Source organism: Alligator mississippiensis, chromosome 1, assembly GCF_030867095.1.
Source record: "Alligator mississippiensis isolate rAllMis1 chromosome 1, rAllMis1, whole genome shotgun sequence".
Lineage (NCBI taxonomy): Eukaryota > Metazoa > Chordata > Crocodylia > Alligatoridae > Alligator > Alligator mississippiensis.
This window is the reverse complement of record NC_081824.1, coordinates 125,563,677-125,586,213: the sequence shown is the minus strand read 5'-3', so window position 1 is coordinate 125,586,213 and position 22,537 is coordinate 125,563,677. Positions and strand designations below refer to the sequence as shown.

The 22,537-nt window shown below is 42.1% G+C and overlaps 1 protein-coding gene across 3 annotated transcripts in view; it reads left to right on the top strand.

Annotated features, from left to right (window-relative positions):
* EPM2A (EPM2A glucan phosphatase, laforin) overlaps positions 1 to 22,537 on the top strand; it is a 66,156-nt gene that overhangs the window by 12,646 nt on the left and 30,973 nt on the right. For all 3 annotated transcript variants that reach the window (XM_006270433.4, XM_059713773.1, XM_059713764.1), the window contains one exon: positions 12,102 to 12,276. In XM_006270433.4, coding sequence (XP_006270495.1) covers positions 12,102 to 12,276 — 175 coding nt within the window. The remainder of the gene's footprint in view (positions 1 to 12,101; positions 12,277 to 22,537) is intronic.

Sequence of the window (22,537 nt, the reverse complement as noted above, 5' to 3'; positions counted from 1 at the left end):
CCATACTTGCCGGGGGGGGAGGGAGAGGTGGGAAGTGACGGGATGGGACAGTTTAACCCTGAATTGTGCTGCCCTGAGCAATGCCAAGCACAGGGAGGAGCAGCCTTCAGTTGGATGGCAGCAGAGGGTCTAAGCAACAGGACCTCACAGAAAGGCAGCCTCTCTTTTCATTAATCAAAGCCCAAGAAAGGACTGAGAGTTCCTAGGGGCAGGAACACCTATGGCAGAAGACAGCTCAGGAAAGCTTCCTGTCCAATCTATTCCGTTTTGGGGCTCCCCTACAGAAAGGATGTGAACAAATTGGAGAGAGTCCAGCTGGGGGCAGTGAAAATGTTTAAAGGGCTGGGGGGATATGACTACTGAAGACAGGTTGAGGGAACTGGGCTTATTTAGTCTGGAGAAGAGAAGACTGAGGTGGGATTTAATAGTGGCCTAAAACTCCCTGAAGGGGGCTTTGAAAGAGGATGGAGCTGGACTGTTCTCAGTGATGGCAGATAACAGAACAAGGAGCAAAAGTTTCAAGTTGCAGCAAGGGAAACAGGTTAGATAGTGAAAACTTTCTTAGTGGGAGGGTAATAAAACACTGCAACAGGCTCCCCAGAGTGGTTGTGGCATCTCCATCCTTGGAGGTTTTGAAGACCTGGGTAGACAAAGCTTTGGTTGAGATGACTGGTCACCTGGCTGGGGTCACCTGACTCCAAATGTCTTTCCTGCTCATGCAGGGGGCTGGACCCAATGATCCTTTGGTGTCCCTTCCAGTCCTATGAATTTATGATTTAGTTAGGGATGGTTCTGCTTTGAGGAGGGGGTTGGACGAGATGACCTTGGTTCCTTTCAACCCTTATTTTCTATGATTCCCCTGCCTGCTGCTCCACATTACCTAATTTCAGAAATGTTGTTCAAAACGGGCTGGGATTGGCTGGAAAGGGGAGGAGGAGCAGGGGTGGACAAAGTGCCTGTAAGACAGGGAGGCACGTCATCACCAATTATTTAGGTAGGACCATCCCTACTTACAGGCTGGGGCCCTGGTCTTTGGAAAGCTGGAGCTCAGCACTTCTGGAAAATCAGGTCCCTTTCAAGTGTTTCAGCTGAACCCAGCAAAAACTGGAGTGCCCAAAACAGTGATTCTTAAGCAGAACACTCCTGGGCTTTATACATCAAGGCAAATGTTGGGGAGAGGAGGCATGTCTCCCTTGCATGGGGAAAGAGAGGTGTCCTCTGTCTGTATCCACAGAGGTTCTGCTAAATTCCAAGAAGTTACAGAGTCTAAAAAGGTTGAGTCTAAAAGCCTTGGGTCTAAAAAGGTGAGAACCACTGCCCAAAAGCAAATGGTTGGAGGTGGTAAGTGGAGGTTGATTCTGCCTCCAGTGAGCTCGGTGGGGACTTTGCTTTGTGCAGAGCTCTCTGGGCAAGGAATGCTTTGGTTTGCTGTTAAGGGGTCCTAGGAGACTAGAAGAAAGGTTTATGGTCTCTTTACAGAACATGATCCTGACACATGTTGAGAACCTTCCACTCATATTGTGACTTTGCAGCTGCTCAGTTGGTATCTGTCAGGAGAAAGCCAACACTTCTTACATTAGAGATAAATAAAGCTTCAAAAAATCTGTTTTAAATTCTCTCTTTATAATGAGATGTATGCCTGGCTATCCTAGGCACCTAGTTGAAGTTGTACCCACACATATATATCAAATCTTTGCAGCAGAAGGAAAGGGTTGCTAAATTTTCTCTTTGTAATTTGTTGTTGTCTTCAGTGGCTTAAGGCAGTGGTTCTCAACCTTTTTAGACTCCAGGTACCCCTCATTAGACCCGAGGCACTCCTTGGAAAATGCCAGTTCTTAGTTTTCACTTATTTTTTGACTACAGAAAAGTAGAACAATTTTTCTGTTGCAGAGAATTTAGAAAGAGCACACAGGTAAGAAAGTTTTTGACACTATTTGTATTTGAAATCTCTGGGTTTATCTTGTGAATCATGTTTGCACACCTAACAGTACTAACATTGTGTTGCACCTTAGAAAGGATCTCTAGGCACCCCTGAGTGCCTTGGCAACCTGGTTGAGGGTCACTGTCTTAAGGTTTCTCTCTTTTGCCTTTGTTGGGTCCTTTACTTCTTTAATGTTGCATTTTGGATTACTTCATCTGATTTACCATGACATCTTCTTTTCTGAGTTGCCTTTTTCTCGCCTCACCCCTTATGCTAGTGCTGTGTTTCAGTTGCCCAGAGATCTTTGGTTCTAATCTTATTTTTAATACACCCAGTGACTTCTTTGGTATTTTCTTTTGATCATCTTCCATATGCATCAAGCCTGGAGCCATATGTGTAATCCTGCAGGCTTTGAAAGAATCCTGTTTGTGAAGATGGATTTGTAAGCAAGATTTTGCCGATTGCTTTGTTTTTGAGCAAATCCCTGTGCTAGTGGATTCCACTGAACAGTGTTTGGCAGCAGAGAGAACCAGCAAATAGGATGCAAGATGCAGATCCTGGTAGCTTAATTATCAAGGACATATTTTATTTTGACTAAGTTACTCCTAAGGATGATAAGTACTTTTGCTTTGATGTGTCATTCACAAAGATGGACTTGTAACAAATCAACTATAATTATTCTAGACCTCGTTTAGACAGAACTCCAGAGCACTGTGTATCATTATTCCAGGATGTTTATCTGCTCATAAACTCGTTTCTTCTTTAATTAGAAAGGCCTACAAGATTGATTAGAGAGGTGTTTAGATGATAAAAGGTGGATTAAATATTTGAGCAGCGTTGTACCTAGCTGGATTCTATTTCATAACTTTTTCAGAAGGGTTGAGAGTTTGCTTTCCAAAAAAATAAAGCCAACATTTGTTCACATGGAAAAAATCAATACGATCAAGATTAAAGAAAGAGATTCATTTATGAAGTGGTCTTGACTCTAAAAATATCTCCTATTTCCTGTTTCCAAAATATATTTGTGATTTATTCCCTAAAGAAAGAGAGCTGAGTTTAAATGTAACTTGAACATAATTTTCTTTAATGCTGGATGTTAGGAAAAAATGTGTGAAAAACTGATGTTTTGGCAGTGATAGGTCCCCAGAACTTTGCTGTTGCATACTTGCTTTTCTTGAATGTAAAACTAAAACTATCACACTGCACCAAAACCGTTATTTACAGTATGTTTTGCAGCCTGATCAGTGGTTTGGTACCAAGTGCTCTGAAATATCGTACAAGAAAACAGTCTTCAGTTTTGAGTCTTAAGCTTCTGCACTATTAGAAGTGCTGCTGAAGCAGTAGTACACACATGCTTGGCAGAATCCTTTTGCCTGACCCTAGGTAAAGCCTTTTAGGAGTTTTTAGGAGGGGGCTGCATGGGGAGTGTTCATCAGTAGCAGATGTCCCTCTGATACTTGGATGAGCTTGGACACGTGTGATTTGTCATAGAGTTGCTGTGGCCAAGGTATGTGGTTCTTCCAACTCAGAGACGGAGAGTAATTGGACCTTCTTGAGTTTGACATAGAATTTAAGATCCTGTAAATCCATATGCATCTAGACCTTTGATTGTGTCATCTTATTTCCCCAAATGCTTTGGAACTTTAAGAAATCAATAAATAATGCTTTGTTTTGAACTTCAAATGTATGCTGGCTTCCTAAAGGAAACTTCTACAAGGACCAGAGATATTGGACTGGGCCCTGGTTCATGAGTGGGAACCAGGGACTAGTGTGAGAGTTGGTGCAGGAAGCCAGACGTGTCATCTAATGAGGATATTGGGGAGGAATTAAATTAAGCCTGTTGCACAATCTGACATGCTTTCATAGCCTGCATTGGAGAAGGGAAGTTAAGGCAACCTTGGGCGTTGGGGCAGGGATTATAAATGGAGTGGGAGAGGAAGAAATAAAGGGATCATCTGTAAATGATCTCTCTTAGTCTCCTAAATTATCCATATTTTCTAAGTAGTGGGTGCATCTACGAGTTTGGTAGTGCACCATAATTACAACACATAAAGTATAGTACCCATACTCAGAGGTACTAACTTCATGTGTTGTAATCAGTGCTACTGCACATTAGCACCGGTGCACACTTTCTAAGTGATGCTAATGCGTAGTAGACTAATTCTACTGCATGTTAGCGCATTAGCACAGTTTTTTGTGCCACACTAATGCTCAGTAGAATTAACTTTCATGTAGACATGCCCACTGTGTACTGCCAAACTATAAGAAACTGATTCTGGTGATGAGCATTTTCTTTTAAAAATGAACTGGTATGATCAGTTACCTCAGAGGATACTATTGGTTATATTTGCTGCTATTTGTGTTGATAAGAAGGGCAAAGGCTAAGAGATGTAAATTGTACGCCCTTTTAAAAACAAGTTATAAATTGCAGATGAATGCTGCCTCACTCCTTCAAATTTATGCCATACAGCTCTGAGTAAGTAGAACCATTTTTTCTTGTTTGTCACTTTATAGTACCTAAATAATTAACAGTCATCCCTTGAGAAATTGTGATAGTAGAGACATCATGTAAACTGATCCAGTGATCTTTCCTTTGTTTTTACATCCTGTTGAAACCATACTTCGTTTATCTTGTAAAACAAGCATGTGTTGGGAGAGATTTATCCTGGAGGTGCCCTCATTTGGATTAGATTTTAAAATCCTGATTGCTTGTGATAATTAAGGTCTCTTGGCACTTCTCAGAAGAGAAAGGGATGTGAATTTCAGTGTCTTAGCAAAGTCCTGAATGGTTAGTTTTATTCAGTGTACTCAAGTTAACTTCAGTTTCTCTTGGATACAGTAGACTTTCCCTTCCTGTTTATGCCTGAAAAGTAGGTTGTTGCCTATGAAAGCTCATGCCTCTGAACCAGTTAGTCTCTAAAGGCAGTGGTTCTCACCCTCTTGGGACTCAAGGCACCCCTCCATAATTTTTGTGAACTGAGTGACACCCAGTTTCAAAAACAAATTTATATATTATATTACAGAGGGGCCAGACAATGGAGGTGGGGGATTAGCCAAACAGGGACCAGCTTGAACCTGCCCTTGCCTACTTATCTTCTTACACCTCCCTTATCAGCACACACCCCATGCACCCTTCAAAGGATCACTGCTGTAAAGTGCTTCCCTGCCCTGTCTCTGCTTCACTTCAGACTAGCATGGCTAACTACCTCCCGTTCTGTCTGAAGCTTGTTCTGTGCTCTGTACCAGGGCTGTCCAACTTACTTGGCCTAGTGGGTCAGATCTGGTCTGTGGGGTTTCTTGTGGGTGAGAGGATCCACTTCTGATGTTAGGGTGGCAACTTGTCAGTGCAGCTCTGGAATTCAGGGAATGAATGCCACTGTCATTGTTTGCCTGCCCCCCTCCCCATTTTTCCTCCTGTTGCCAATTTGAGTCTCCAGCAGTGACCCTGAATTTGGTGGTGGGCAACAGTGCATGGGGGCTAGCAGTTCACTGCTGGTTTCTGGAGCATCACAGTGGTTGCGGGCACCATGCCAGCCAGCCTGACAGGCAGCAATTTAACTCCTCTCAGGCTGTAGGAGGGATGTCAGTTGGACAGCCCTGCTCTTTACCACTGACACATTTCAGTGTGTGCAGGGGGGATTCATATATGTGTATATAATACGAATGAATAATAGCTGCTGAAGGAATGTGGTGTTGTTTTGAATTAAATAATATTGTATGCATGTAAGAGACTGCAGTTTGTTTAAAAACTAAATTACAAAAGGAATTAGGGCAAGATGAGGTTGATTTTAAGGTCTAGAAAGAACAGGAGATTGTTTTGTTTATTCTCCTAGCCCACTGATCGTTAATAACGATCAGAGAAAGTCAGCTCTCGCACCTGACCCCTGTGGCTTTTCTCCATCTAGTTATTTAATATTCATTGGGTAAAGAGCAGTGGGATAGGGTTTTTTTTTCCCCATTAGCAGCAGTGGGTAGGGGCAGAAGCTAGGGCCCCCTCCCTTTTAGGGTGGCATCCATCTCACTGAATCACCCACCTGCTGGCTTGGTTTTCTGGCCCACATACCTTCCCTGCCTAGCTACCTAATGGATAGTCCTACAAAAAGTGGGCTGGGGCCTGCTCTGGACAATGCCTTGTGCTCTGGTTAGAGCACTTTGCTGGGAAGCAGGAAATTCAGGGTCAAATGCCCTCTGGGTGCAGGGGCTTTCGAACCCAGGTTTCTTGTTCCTTGATATCACAAACTTACCCCAAAAGTAGGACTATTTTGGGGTGCTCTTGCACTGTGGTGCACAGATATTTTCCCAAATTAGATTTATTACTATGGTGTTTGGCCTCTATTGGTAGCTAATGCTAAGCTGTGTTTAATTTTATCTTTTCCATGTTGGTAGGAATCCTAATATTTGCTTTGAATGTATTTTTATAATGTGACTGTCAAGTAATTACTGAGTCAGTCAAGTGAGTACTGATTAGGCATCAAGGCTATACCACAGCTGTTCACACCTAAGAGGAACAATGTCTGGCTCACTGAGGAAAAAATAAACTCTGAGAATTCAGTGTTTGAGGTGGCTGTGCGTATTGGTCAACCAAAGCGGGTGGATGCATATGTGAGTCACGCTTTATCTCAAACAGTGGTGGTTTAGATTTTAAAGGGAAGAAAAATTAGCTGAGGAGAAGTCTAATCAGGCTGATATTTCACTTCATTAGGGAAAATAAATGAAAGACTGTTTCTCTCTGGAATAATTAATTGTTAAGGATATTGGATTAGTAGTCTATATTTCTGAAAGGAAGTAAATATTTCCTAGATATAGTAGGGACAGGAGATACGTGAACGCTTGGCCTAATAAACAGATGTGTATCTGGAGAGAGAAAGTTATCTGCATAATATACATATACTCTCCAAGAATTGAATAGAACAATATAGATGGATGGATAAGAAGAAGATAATTAAGGCATGTCTTGAGAGGGAAATCGTTATCTAAGGATTCCTGGGGTGATTTAGCCCCCCAGCTGACAGAAGCTGGGTAGTACAAGCTGACAAGCTGCTTGCAGAAGATCCTGATGTGGTCAGATCCAAAAGTTGTATTTTTAAGGGGAAAGTGGACAGTAAGTTCATATCTAGTTTTTTTTTTTTCTCATGTCTTAGTCTTAATATACAGTCACTGTTTTTTCTGATGTGTGATTTACTCAGTCTATCTTTTTGCTGTCTCTTATATCTTCTGTGTTAACTGGTATTTTGCAGCAGTTGTTAATTCCAGACTAGTTACTTCTATAGGGATGAGGACCCATATTCTTTCTGAACAATCCAGACAAGATTGTGATTCATTAACCTACCAAAATGTCCTCTGTTAGAGCTGGTAGGGCCTGAATTGAGACATGGAACTGAGTTAGCTCCTTGGTAAAACTCAGTTTATTCTTAGTGGTCCATTGTCAGACAGTGGAGAGATATTTGGACCTAAAGGACAGCCCAGAAGGTGAGAGAGAGAGAAAGTGAGAGAGCGAGTGTGTTGGGCAAGTACTCTAACCAGTAAACTGTTGGGCTAAAAGCTGGATGGGACCTCTTCTCCTCTTCCACCCCCATTTTTGCCTAGCACATGCACACCTGAGGATCCTAAGTCCACCACAAAGGGAAATAGAATCCAAACTGTGAATAAGTGGCAAAAATTGCTTTTCTGTGGGTGCATCTACATGTGTAATTAATGTGCATGAATAAACTCTGGAGCTTATTGCAGAGCTCCAGAGTTTCTTGCTCCTGGGAGTGCAGTACACTGATTCAGGTCAGAGCAGCCCCGGCTGGCGGGGAGGTTTGGGGGTCAGCCGGACAGCCCAGGGCTGCTCTGACCTGGCTCAGCGTGCCACGGGAGGGGCTGGCTGGGGCATGAGGGTGCTTCAGTGTGGGGCTAGCTGGCAGACAGCCCTGCACTGAAGCGCCCTCGTGCCTCAGCCAGCTGGGACAGCATCTACATGTGTGCTGCTGTGGAATTTTTTACTCCACAACGGGAACTTGTAAATGCTGTAAATACAAGTATTATCCTGCTGCATAGTAAATGCGTTAACTCCGGGCACACATGTGGACACACGACATTTACTATGCAGCTAGTTAGACATCTGCACAGTGAACATCTCCCATAGATGTGCCCTGTGAGTGTGTACATACCACTTAGGTACATAAAGGTGAATTAGGATTTAGCCTTAGACAAAGGGAATGTTTTTGTGGTTATAGACCCAATAGGAACATCATGGCAGAATGGTTAAGGTGTTTCACTTCAGAGGTGTGAGACTGAGCCTTGTACCAAAGTCTGGCACCTCCAGCCCCACCCCCTGGTCAGCTCTGCTATAAATGGGTGCTTTGTTTTTGAACTGGGACATCAAAGTTGGCTAGATGTGATGGTAAACCACATCACTCCCTTATGTACCAGTGGCCACATATATTGATGGTGCCCTGTGGGTCACATAGGTTTTGACAGACTTTTAATCTGTTTTTGATAGAGCTAGTAATGTAGGAAACAAAGAAAAGGATCTGAACTATGGTAAAGTCAGACAGATCCTTAGTAAGGAAACTTATGCCATTAGGAATTATGATTGTGAATTTGAGGGAAATTAAAAGGACCAGGATTCAAAGCCAAAGTGAAAGGAAATGGTGACATGTACCTCAAGGGAATAATAGAAGAAAGAGAGGAGGTAGACAGACATGGGAGAGGAAAAGGTTGTTGGGAGTATACAGAGCTAGGGATCAAAGGAAAAAGAGAAGACTGCCTTTGGCTAACACTTGCGGGGAGAGGGGATGTCAGGTTTCCGTGGAAGGACACAGAAGAAATTAGAACATAAATTTGATGTTTTTCTAAATTAAATCAGGCGTTCTAGAGGGGAGCAGAGCAAAGGAATCTGAGTAATAGTTTGGTGAGCCAAGCAGGTAAAGGAAGGAGCAGGAGAGGGACTTGGGAGAGTGGAAAGGCCAGGGTTTGGACAAAAATTGTCAGAGGCAAACAAAGAGAAAGAGTTGTGGTGATGGTTTATAAGGAAAAGAAGAGAGAGGTGTGCCGGTGCTAATGTGAAGGAAGAGATAAGATTGTAGAGTGGAGTGGGAGCAGGAGACAGGAGAGGAAATAATCACATGATATAGGGAGATAGGATGAGGAAGGAAAAGGAATAAAAGGTAAGAAAAAGGACTTAGAAGTGTGACAGAAGCTAAACAATAGAGTTCCATTTATTGAAATGGTTTTAAAAATTGAAAGGCATGTTTGGGCATGTACACTTTGGGCGTATCTATCTATAGATAGATAGAGCCCACAGTGGGCAGCCTGCACCTGCCCCCTGCTCCGTCACCCACAGGCTCTGCTACGGCTGTGCCACCCATTGGGGAGGGGGAACTGGGCTTCACACACTACTCAGCTAAAGCAGCTGCTGTCTCTGATGGCCAGCAGCCAGGGCTCAGGTGCTGCTGTGGGGGGAAGAGGGCTGTGGACCTGGGTACCTGGCCCTGTAGCCTTGGCAGCGGGGGACCCCCTCAGAGGACAGGGGGCTGTGGGTGAGGAATGAAGGACATAAAATATTGTGTTCAACCGATACCTATATACACAGTCGCGTTTCATTTTAATCATGGAAAAATATGGGGTTTTAAAATCGGAGAATTTGTGATTTTTTTTTTTTTTTTTTAAACAAAGAAAACCATGATCCTGGATCATTTGGTGTGTACTTGTAAGCGTTCATAAACTTTCATAGTATTTCCCCACTAATAGTACTTGTTGATGTGCTCTGCAGTCTTGAAATGCTATTTAAAGTGGTAAGAAAAAAGCACATACAATAAACATATTAAATAAAAATGTGTAAGATGCATAGCTCTAAACTGGTCTTAATTACCTTTATTTTAATGGAAATTATTTCATATCATTGGGTATGGAATATAATGTTTCAGCAGCAGGCAGGAGGAAAAGTAGTTTCCTGTGTTGCACGCTTGTGTTCCTTGTTTTATGTTTAAAAACAGCAATGCATAACTACAGCATAAAAGTGCTGTTCACAGTTGAGCTATACTATTAAAATGCTTGGCTATCTAACCATTTGCTTTAATATTTTTCCTACAATGCTCATAGACTAAGAAATTTCCTTTTAGTGTGGTGCTTGGAAGTGGGGTCATAAATGAGCTGCACTTTGAGATGCTAGTCCTTCAGACATAATTTTTACTTAGAAGTGTTCTGACATCATTAAGAAAATAAAACTATAACAGGTTTATATTAAAATCAGACCATACACTGGATTACTTCTAATCTGCCATAATTCCTACATGGCTGTGAGTATTACACTGTTTTGGAATAAAAAGAGAATGAGCATGACAAATAAGCATATATAGTCACATGATTTTTTTGTGTCTGAAAAACCTTTTGATCACAAACATGACCCAATTCAGCCCAAATTAAAAGAGTTTGAAATGAGATCTCTTTGCAATATGAACGCACTAGTGGTCCTGAAACTGCCTGTGATCAAAACAGACTCTCTCTCATTTTGTTACAGGGAATTTATTTAACGGTCTTGTCCTCTGCTCATATTTCCTTTCTAGGACACATTGAAGCTACCTACCCAAATGTAGATTTCAGATTAAGTCAAAGAATGTATAAAGAAGGGATATGTTATCAATCATTGGTGTATTAGAGATGTAATAAAATAAAGTCAGAAGCCTTGTTTCATCTCTCATATCCTTCTAATTTTCCTACTCAGTATTTCTCTCATACATCTTTCTTCCTCCATGCTGCATCCGCCACTTGCACTCTCCAAGGTAGAGCTACTAGAACTCTTTTTTTTTATTATTAATATATTCATTCCCTGTGATGGATTAAGACACAGTTACTTGCTAGGTACTAATGCTTTGAAAGCAGTGTGCTCATTATCTTTCTATACAAGCAGCCATTATAAAACTATTATCTTTTAGGACCCCTATGTTATTCAGTCTATTTTAACAACCTCAGGGAGTCTACTGAAATATTTCTTTTTATTTTGTCCCTATAAATTATACTTTACAAATACAATTTCCCTGCAATAAGACTTTCCATTTATTAGACCTTTGGAAAATAGTGTTTTTGTTAGATTGTCAAATAAGTGGCAAAATAGAAATCATTATCTTCTTTAGGTCTTTCTTTTGCTCCATACTAATTCTCTAATATTGGAAAACGCACATACAAATCCCAGAATGTTTTCTTCTTTCGTTACCTGAAAATTTGAAGAGAATAGTTCTGAAAATTGATTTTTCTTATCGGAAGTTTTAATGATAGATTAAGCATTACAGAGATACCCAGTCTGTCTCTAGAAATGTATATTTTGTTGAATACTGTTAACATGTTGTAGAGACAGGGTTACAAATGTTTTTGGCCATCTCTGGTTTTTAGCAGTAGAAGGTAGCATAATTTAGCCTTCTCAATCTGGTTTTAAAATGACAGCTAGAAACTTTATAAAATGAGGTGGAAGGTTTTTTGTTTTTGTTTTTAATCTGCCACACTTTAATGTGCAGTTTCTCTTGCACCATTTTTAGAACCTATAAATGTGTCTAAAATTGGAAAGAAAGATTGCTTTTTTCAGTGTTGTGTCTATACCACAGTAATGTGAATACTAATATGGACATGGCTGTGTGTGCTCCTTTCTTCCTCTCCTCCTCTTTACCTCCCAAGGTAGGTTTCCACAGGATGGGACTCAAAATCTAGTACCTAATCTATACTAGAGCTCTCATTACTGCTGCTGCAATAGGAGCTGAACTGGTGTTGGTAACAGTAGAAAAATTTCCTGTTCAAGATTAGGCCTTCTTTAAGTATCAGTGGCATCCTCAAATGTTGCAAAGGAAATACAGAGCCTTGAAACTGGGTATTAGCAGTTAAGTAAAGGCGGAACTTATGTTTTTTAAAACATATCTAACTCTTTTTATATCTGCTTTATAACTTAAGAAGTGCAGTGTTAATCATTTGGGATTCTATTCAATTTTTATGATTTATTCTACAAGGTGGTTTTTCAGTTGTTATTGAATACACTTTTTTGGCAGTGTGTAGAGGCCAACCAAGTGATGTAGCATTGCATTTTGCTAAATGGTGTCCAGACAAATAGCAACAATAGTCCTTGCCCAAAAGGCTTTACATTTACATGTTCTCTGAGTCTGTAAAGACAGTGTTAACTCTCATGCTGTTGCATTACTCCTTTTTGTTTCAGGTAATGGGCCTCATCATGACCGATGCTGTGTTTACAATGAAAGCAACTTTGTAGATGGAGTTTACTGCCTCCCAATAGCACACTGGATTGAAGTTTCTGGACACACTGATGAGATGAAGCACACAACTGACTTCTATTTTAACATTGCAGGCCATCAAGCCATGCATTACTCCAGGTAATAAGAATAATATATGAATTCCTAAGACATGGGTCATTTTTTAGGCAGCCTGTAGCAGGTTCAGGGATATGCGTAGCTCAAACATGCAGTCCTTCAGGTTTGCTTATCATCTTTCCCAGTATCTTTATTCCCCAGGAGCAAACTCTGTCCTGGCAGGAGTCCACCTAAACAACTCCGTGTATAAACCAAACAATTATATTATGTGGGGTCTTCTCCCAGACTCGAAGAGAGTCCTTAGGTTCTACCGCAACTTGCCTGCTCTTTCTCTTGTCCCTCCAGTCCCTTCAGCAACAGGAAGTTTCACTCAGTCCCTCTGCTGCACGCATGTTCCTATGGGAAAGAAGCACTCCTGGTATGAGCTTGGGGCTCCTTCATGAGCTGACCTGCCAGCTGTCTCCCATTCACTCTGCTCTTGCTTGCATCTCTCAGCTTCCAGCCCGCAGCTCTGACTCCTCCTGACTGAATTCCCTGGGAGTCTTTAACTCGGTAAGGGCCAGCTAATTATTCCCTGCAACTGGCCCAGTCCTTCTAGCAAGCCTGTTGTCAGTCGCTTATCAGCTGCAAGTGGGCTTCAGCCCCTGAAAGCCTGCAGGCTGCTGCAAGCCATGGGTATGCGAAGTGAGCAGTATTTGATTCGGATGAAGCCCGATTCAGGGGACAGTGATTTGATTCGTTGATTCAGATTACTGTCCCAATTCAATTCAGCTGAATTTGAAGATTTGATTCTGATTTGGAGAATCAGTGATTCAGCCATAGACCCAGCATATGTTTTTTTTTTCTATGTACCTTGAGGTACCAGGTGTGGTGCGTGAACGCTGAGATGGTGGGGCAGATGAAGCATCCCTTGGGAGCATAGAGACCCGTCAGCCATGGGGGGATCCTGGGTGCCTGCCCAGACCCAGGAGACACCAGTCACCGAGCCAGGATGCTGGTGGGGGAGGGTCCCCTGTGCACTCTGTGGTGGACCTGAAAGTGGACCAGAATTAATTCTGGTGCACTTCCAAGTCTGTCACCAAGTGCACGGAGGACCCGACCAGCCCCTCCCCCCCCCCCCCCCCCCCCCCCCCCATAGGATGCTCCAGTGCTCCATCTGCCCCACCATCTCAGTGTTCACGAGCCGTGCCTGGTACCTCGAGGTACATACAAAAAACATATAAAGCTGTGTCTATGGCCGAATCGTCAAATCTCTCTGAGAAGAATCCAAGGCTACCGATTCAATTCAGAAAAATAAATGGGTCTCCTGATTTGATTCGTATTCGGAGATTCAGCTGCCAAATTGGGTCAAATCTCCTTCAAATGAAATCAGTGACCGAAGCTTCGCACAGCCCTACTACAGCCCCCTGAAAACATGCAATACAAACTGCAATTTCATGGTTGTGTTCACACCATTTAGGCATGTAAAGTGTCTGCCCTTTAGCCTTTGGTCTTTTGTGTTTGGGTTTGGAGTCTTTTGCCAAGTACAGTTTGTTGTGGCAGTACATGAGATGTCTCCTGGTACCAGGACTTTACTATGCAACATCTTAAGTTCCTGGATTTTAGATATTACTTCTCTTGCAAAGCTGTGGATCCTGCTAATGATGGCACAAGTTGTGTCCAGAACTGCCGCCGTTAGCTCAGCTTTTATTAGTTCTAGATCTTCATTTTCCAAAGCTCTGGCTTAGTGTGACTCTGGTACAATCGTTCCTGTTAACCCTTTTGAGGGAAAGAAGAATCTCTCCTCTAAGACCGGAAGCAGATCTTTCATAAAGCATCTGCTAAAAAAAATGGGACTAAATTGCCTTTTTGTTCTCACTCCAGTAAGACTCCATGGCATGAATTGGGAACTGATGCAACATGATACTCACACATTTGTACTGTATCAGGAGAAAAGATTTTTGTTGTCCAGCACTGAGACTATATCTTATGAGACCAGCATATTATTCTCATGCTTTGGTATGGATATCAACTTCTTCCTCAGCACCATCTGCCACACAAGCAACCCTAACATCTGTAGAATGATAGTTTTGCAAAACCATCTATATCTGCCCTGGGGGAATTAATTGCCCCAAAGAAACTCCTAGTTTTGAAGAAGTATGTAACTTATTCCTTGATTTCAGCTGGCTTTAACATTCTTCTCATACATGTGCCACCGTTTCAATGGCACTAACAACTTCTGCAAAGATCAGTCCTCCTGCCTCTGCTGCCCTACAGTTAGATGTGGAAGTCCATATTCTAATCAAACTCACAGCTCAATGGGGGAGATCCCTTGCTTATTCTTCTAGAGACATGGAGTTTTTGGGTCAGAAGAGGCATCTAAGCTTGCATGCAAATGCAGTCATTATATGTAAATTGACTAGGAAGAATGGCTTTTTTTATTAATGAGGTGTTATTGGAACCTGTCAAGAATATTTGGCATACCAGCAGCACTCACTCCAGCCTCAAAGAAACCCAACAAAAGATAGCGTGTGGCATCTGTCTGAGCAGAATATATTTATTAATGCTGGTTCTATCCTGCCTTATGGCACTGAACAAGAATAATGGATTATGCAACCAAAGATGACTCCTCCTGATAGAGCCAAAACTACTACACCTACTTGGTTATAAAAGTTGTTTCTCTGCAAATTTACAATTCAGCTCTGCATTCACATTATGATTTCTTAAATTATAATAAACTTACAAGAGGCAAGGATTTTTAGTGATTTCTTTCTCAAGTCTGAGATCTGAGGTAGGGCACTTGATGCCTGAAAGCTTGTCCAGCATCTCTCCCAAGTATACAGTTGGTCCAGTAAAAGATATCACTAAAAGTCTTTGCTTCTCATTCATTTCCTGGACCATTATGGCAATGACAGTAGATTTACAGACTTTTTGATAAGTTGACACAGGAATGTAAGGGAGAATTTACTTGCAGTAAAAGCAGATGGTGGCAAGAACATCTTTGCAAGCAGCTCATGCTGCTGCACATAGTAATCTCAAGATCCTGGCTTCCCTGCTTCAGAATTGTGCAATTCCAAGGGCAGTTCAGTGAATAGAAGAGGGTCTCCTATTTGAGCTCCAGGTTTAGTGCAAATATAAGACTATTTAATCCAAATATAAGACTGTTCCCATGCCACACTTCACTCCTTGAGGGAATATATATCTAAAATAAAATAGAAGTACAGTCCTACATTAGATAAACAGGATGATATTTTATTTTACCAAAGATCAACAGAACCATTTAGAAAAAGGTAGTGCTTCCAGGAGGAAAACTTTCAGCAGTATCTTCCTCCACATACCAACCTACATTGACTTGTAAACCAACCTGTAACCAATAATGGTTAAGATCTGTGAATTAAAAATTCTTATGGATTAGACACCGAGAGTCTCAGACCCTGATATTTACAAACTAAGGGTTCACAGAAGGTCTCTGAGCTGGTCGTTTTGTACAGTTTCATTCTACACCTACCCCTCACTTCTATGAGCATGGTTTACTAGGCATATGTAGAACTGGAGTGACCATATTTTGAAGAAAATCTGGGATGTGGGGCATGTACCTCTAGACCCACCTATCCACACAAACACCCTGACCATGATCCCGTGGCTCTCAGGAGCCCTGACGGTGGGGCAAGACAATGTAGAGGCCCACATCAAGGCTCTGTGCCCTGTGTGGCTTGGGTACCTGTGTGGGGCAAGCCGGGATAGCCGCCCACTGGCAGCAGCCTCATGCCTGGCTGCTGCTGCTCCTGGTGAGGCCCCAGGCTGCATGTGGTAGCCTCAGGCAGCTGCCAGTAGTGGTGGGGATTATCTCCTATGTGGCAACCAGGCTCTGCCAGCCCAGGCTGTGCAGACACACAGCACCTTGCCACCAATACTGGCAGCTGCCCAGGGCTACCACGCACACCCTGGGGCTCAGCAGCAGCCACAGCAGCAGGGCATGAGGCTGCTGGCAGTGGGCAGCCATCCCTTCTTGCCCTGCGCAGGTGCCCCGGGCCCCTCTCTTGGCCCTTCCTGTCCCAGCAGATACGTGCCCCAAATAGGAGTGGTGCTCAGCACAACCCACCCCGCCAGTATCCAGCCACTGCCCAGGAGGAGCCAGGCGGAGTATGTGCAGGTGGCGTGGCACCACCAATCCAGGACCTTTGCTTCAATTTTAGCCAACCAGCCAGGACAACCTATGAAATCCGTGACTGTCCTGGCCAAACTGAGATGTATGGTCACTTTATATAGAACTATTGCCTGTGAGAAGAACTCCCTGTCCAAATGATGACTGACAGTGCAGGGGCCACATTTAATATAAACAGGCATTTAAGAGCATTATCACTGTGCCAAGTGGAGGCTCAGTTGGTTCATTCTGTATCAGTTACCTCTCACAGCAATTCACTTTTGGGGTCTGACAGGTTATCCGAATGGAGACGTTTTTTGTCAGATCACAAATGGACAATCAGGAATTCTATGATTTAGATCAATTTAAGAGAAAGGTTTAATCTTTCAATAGGTCTGGTTGTAAGAACAGAAACAGGAAGTATCAAATCTTGTGCCACAGAAGGTGTCAAGACCAGCATCGCTTTCAGGTGCATTCCTCATTCATTGAACCTATACATTGGTGTGTGCTTATTCACCCATCTTGCTGTTCCCCACCATACCCAGATCAAAGAAGACAGAGACAGTCATCCTCATAGCTCCTGCCTCTCTGAGGTGTGGTTTAGTACCCAGCAGGAATGCAATTAGTGAGCTGTCCTCCAACACACTTGCTCCTTCCAGAAAGATGAATCATTTTACACTTGAACCTGCCCTCCCTACCATTCACAGTTTATCAGGTAGATGGATATCAGAAGGAGAAAGAACACGTACAAAACATTTTAATGAGTTGTAAGAAATTCTACTAGGAAACCTGCATGGTAAAGCAGAAGTTCTAAGCATCTGTCTATAAACTCTCACTATCTTCTGGAAAATATATCATCCATTTCCCTTTGCATAGTTTTAGGCATTTCTGAAACAGGAGGCTTAGATAGAGATAATCCTGTCTCAGGCTGGAGGTTGGACTAGGTGACCTATGGAGTTCCCTTCCAGTCCTTCTTCTCTCTGACTCTGTGATTCAACAATTTTTTTGCAAGCCACAGCATTCCAGTGAAGGACCCGTTAGCATTATGCAGGGGTTTTGGTTGTAATCGTGTTGGTCTAAGGATATAGGCAGGCAAGGTTCTTTGGGTAGATGTGATATCTTTTATTAGACCAACTGTGTAGTGGGAACAAAGTCCTTTGCAAGCTTTCGGGCACAAGCAGAAGAGTGCTTGTGCCTGACAGCTTGCAAAGAACTTTGTTCCAACTACTCAGTTGGTCTAATGAAGGATATCACATCTACCCAAAGAACCTGGCCTGTCAGTAGCATTATGTGTGTTGTTTCATTGACCTGTAAAAACCTCCCTTGTAGTGGCAGTAACTTCTCCTTAGGAGGATTAGGATGTTATGAGTACTCATTGTAGGACCTCACATGGGTTTCCACTGTGATAAAGTATCTCTTAGGTAACATCCCAAATTCTTGCCAAAAGTAGTATCAGAGTTCTATTTAAATAAAAATATTCCTGTATTAATATTCTTCCCCCACGCATGTTCTCATCAGGGAGCTTCAGCCTCTCTGCCTGTAGGGCCCTAGCCTTTTATCTGCAAAGAACTAAGGCCTGCAGAGCTTCCCTGAAGCTATTTCTGTCCTTTGCATTACTGCTTCCTTAAGAAGTATCTCCACCATTGACACTTGCAAAGAAGCCACTTAGGGTTCCATACATAATTTTACCAAGCATTCTTTGTTGATGGAAATATCCAGAGCAGATGCTTTTTCTGGCAAGGCTGTTTTGCATTCTCTTGCTAGGTAGACTCCAGATACCCACTGCTTATGAATTACTAAGAGCGGTATATACATATGAACAAACATTTGAAGGAGCAAGGAATGTTACTTATCTGTAGTGCTGTTTTGTATCACCAGAGCAGCACAAAGCAACGGAAGAGTGCTGATATACCTGTCCCTTAATTTGCAATTGATGTATTGGTTCAGAGAACTGTAAAGGAAACTGGTGCTATGTAAAGCGAGGGGGTAGATATTTTATCAGTCCTTACGTGCTTGCATTTTAAGGCTCTACCTTGGTACCCTAGCTGAGCTGATTTTGTTGCTCAGTGAAGCTGAAGTAGCTGCAGCACAGGGAGCCTTTGTGGTGCAGACCCTTAAACTAGTATGTAGCCGTGGAATCCTTAAAGACGAGTGATAGTTGGGGCAAGTAACTTATCAAGAAATAGTCTTGATCAAGTCTCCCTCACATATGTATTAATGCAATTAATAGCACTGCTGCATGTGAATTTAATTATACTAAGAAGGTGGTTTATAGTAAGTACAAATGGTTCCACCTGAGCTACTGAATGGATCTTTTTGGTAGCTTTATAAACTTAATTGTTTGATACAGCAATTAATAGCTTAATGGTAACCTGATTTTTTCAAATATAATGTACAGCCAAGATTTTGTTGAGGTTAATTGATATGAGAAGTTTGAAGAGTGTATTATTCTGTTGAATTTGTGCTGAATGAAAAAGATGACCCAGAGGGATTTGTTTTTTAACCAATTTTTATTCAATTTAATTTACTTAAAATTCTGATAATTTCACTCTGTACTGAGCTTGGAGATATTATGCTGTGTGTTTCATATGTATGGGAGCATGTAAATCCTTTCATAAAGTACAAAATGGGACTCAAGCTTAACTGTGGATTCACAACTGGTGTCTCCATAATGTCAGAAAGTTCTCTTATTTTGGAAACACGATGTTAGAACATCATTGAAATCTAACGTAGGACATCCTTTAGACATTTCTGAAACAGGAGACTACAACATTGCAGGACTGCAGTGCTATTTTGAGAGAGAGCAATTTCTTGAAGTGACTGAAATCTATAGACATCTTTTTCTGTGGAAGACTTTGGAGTCTCTAAAGTTGGTGCATCTGTTTCAGCTTCTTCATCCATGAGAAGTGATAAATCCTTAATTCATGGGTGCTGTGAGCCTTAATATTTATTAAATATAAATGCAGGTCCAAACCAATATTTAGGCACCTAACTAAGCAGTCTGTCTGGGACAGGTGCTTGATTCTAGCAGCTCTCATTAATTCTATTGGAAATATCAGAGAGTCATAGAATCATAGAAAGTTAGGGTAAGAAGGGACCTCAGGAGGTCATCTAGTTCAACACCCTGCTGCAGGACTATCCCTAACTATATTATCCCAGCCAAAGCTTTGTCCAGCCAGGTCTTGAAAACCTCCAAGGATGGAGTTTCCACCACCACTCTGGGCAACCTGTTCCACTGTTTTATTACCCTCCTAGTGAGAAAATTCTTCCTAATATCTAACTTAAACTTCCCTTGCTGCAACTTGAGACCATTGTTCTTTGTTCTGTCATGTGCCACCACTGAGAACAGTCTAGCTCCATCCTCTCTTTAACTCTACTTCAGGTAGTTGAAGGCTGCTGTTAAGTCCCTTCTCAGTCTCCTCTTCTTTAGACTAAATAAGCCCAGTTCTCTCAGTCTTTCCAGATAAATATTGGCCCCCAGCCCCCTCACCATTTTTGTTGCTCTCTGCTGGACTCTCTCCAATTAGTCCACTTCCTTTCTGTAGTAGGGTGCCAAAACTGAACACAGTACTCCAGATGTGGCCTCACCAGTGCTGAATAGAGGGGAATAATCACTTCCTTGGACCTACTGGCAACACTTACTAATGCAGCCCAGTTTGCCATTAGCCTTCTTGGCAACAAGGGTGCACTGCTGGCTAATTCAGTTTATTGTCCACTATAACCCCCAGGTCCTTTTCTGCAGAGTTGCTGCTTAGGCAGTTAGCCCCCAGCCTTTAGCGGTGCATGGAATTGTTCCATCCTAAGTTCAGGACTTTGTACTTGTCCTTGGTGAACCTAATGAGATTCCTTTTGGCCCAATCCTCCAATTTGTCTAAGTCACACTGAATCCTAGCCCTACCTTCCAGCATATCTACTATTCCCCCCAGCTTGGTGTTACCTGCAAACTTTTTGAGGATGCACTCTGTGCCATCTTCTAGGTCGTTGATGAAGACAATGAACAAAACCGGCCCCAGGACCGACCCCTGGAGCACTCCACTTGAAACCGGCTGCCAGCTAGACATCGAGACATTAATTACTACTCTCTGAGCCAGATGCTCCAGCCAATTTTCTACCCACCTTACAGTCCATTCATCTAGCCCATACTTCCTTAGCTTGCCTATGAGAATACTGTGGGAGACCATATCAAAAGCCTTGCTAAAATAAAGGTACAACGTATCTACCAGTCTCCCCACATCCACAGAGCCAGTCACCTCCTCATAGAAGGCAATCAGGATGGTCAGGCATGACTTGCCCCTGGTGAATCTATGCTGACTTTTCCTAATCACCTGTTTCTCCTCCAAGTTCTTGGAAATGGATTCCTTGAGGATCTGCTCCATGATTTTTCCAGGGACTGAAGTGAGGCTGACTGGTCTGTAGTTCCCTGGATCCTCCTTCTTCTCTTTCTCAAATATGGGCACTGGTGGCCCTTTTCCAATCATCTGGGGCCTCTCCTGATCACCATGAGTTTTAAAACATGATGACCAATGGTTTTGCAATCACAAATAATTATTAAAAAATTATTCAAAGACCAAGGCAAATTGTGATTAACTGCAGAAGGATCTGGCACAATTGAGCAAATGTGCAGCTAAATGGCAGAAGCAGTTCAAGGTAGATAAGCGTGAAATGATGCATCTGGGCAAAAATATCCCCAACTATACCTATACTATGATGGGCTCTACACTAGCTGTTACCACACAGGAAAGAAATCCAGGAATCATTGTGGACAATTTGCTGATAACATCAGCGCAATCCTTAGCAGCTGTCAAAAAGGTGAACAAAATATTAGGGATTATTAAGAAGGGAATTGTAAACAACACCAAAAGTATCATTGTGCCTCTTCATAAATCCATGGTACATCCAAACCTTGAATACTGTGCCCAGTTCTGGTCCCCATACCTCAAAAAGGATATAGAAGAACTAGAGAAGGTCCAGAAAAGGGCAACAAGGATGATTAGTGGTATGGAGGAGCTTTCATCTTTAGTCGCTGGGAGAGACTAAAGAGGCTAAGCTGACTCAGTTGAGAAAATAGCTGCTTGAGGGGAGACATGATGACGGTCTTCAAAACACTAAATGGCGAAGAGAAAGCAAATAGGGATTTATTATTTTCTCTCTCAGTACATGAACTAGGGCTCACAAAATGAAATTTGTAAGTAGTAAGTTTAAAACTACAAGAAGAATTTCTTTTTCATACTGTGTGTAATTGAAGTGTGGAACTCACTGCCACCAGATGTTGTAGAAGATGACAGTTTAGCCAGATTCAAAAAGGGATTGGTCAAATTCTTGGAGGAAAGGGGCATCAGAAGCTATTAAGCTTGGAAGTTAGGGATACAGCCTCTGAAATTAGAACTTCCTATACTTTAAATGCTGGAGGCTGCAATTGAGAGAGGAACAGGTGAGAAAAAAAACCCTGGTCATGCCCTGTTCACTCTCCCTTTGAGCATCTGCTGTCTGCCATTGTGGGACCCAGGATGCTGAGCAAGATGGACCTATGGTCTGACCCAGTAAATGGCAATTCCTATGTTCTTATCCCTGCAGTTACTTTTTGGCTGCTTTTTATAATAGTAGCTTTATAATAATAGCTGTTGGCACATTAAATGCCATGAAAATAAGTCAGTCAGTGTACCAAATACAAGTTCCTATAAGTGACTATAATAGAGATGATTGCCTTTACCTGAGTTGTTTTGGCAAGTAACTTGTCAGCCTGATTAAGGTGTTGCAGTTGCCAATTTTTAGAGCCCTAAAAGTTGAAAGACCCTATACTCAGAAACATAATCTTATTTTAAACAGGTCATTAATCAGTTGAATTTAAGTCCAGCCCAGTCAGAAAACAAACTTTTTCTGTCAAGAATTTTGATCATTTTCCAGAAAGGTAGTGTTTTACTCAAACTTCATGCACAAGATGGTTTTAGATATTCACTTATGTCAGATGTCTCTTTCCCACTTCTACGCCAACCCCAAAGAGAGGAAGGGAAGAGTGTATCTTGGATCTACCAAGGGCATTATAGGTTTCACAAATTCCAATTCTTCAGGAAGTACAATACACACTTATCTTTCTCCTAAGGTCTTAGACAACTATTAAAGCTTTTCAGATACTGTATTTACCTCAATCTAAGATAGTTTTGAATTTAAGACAACTCCCCCGTAAATAGTTTCTATGCTTGG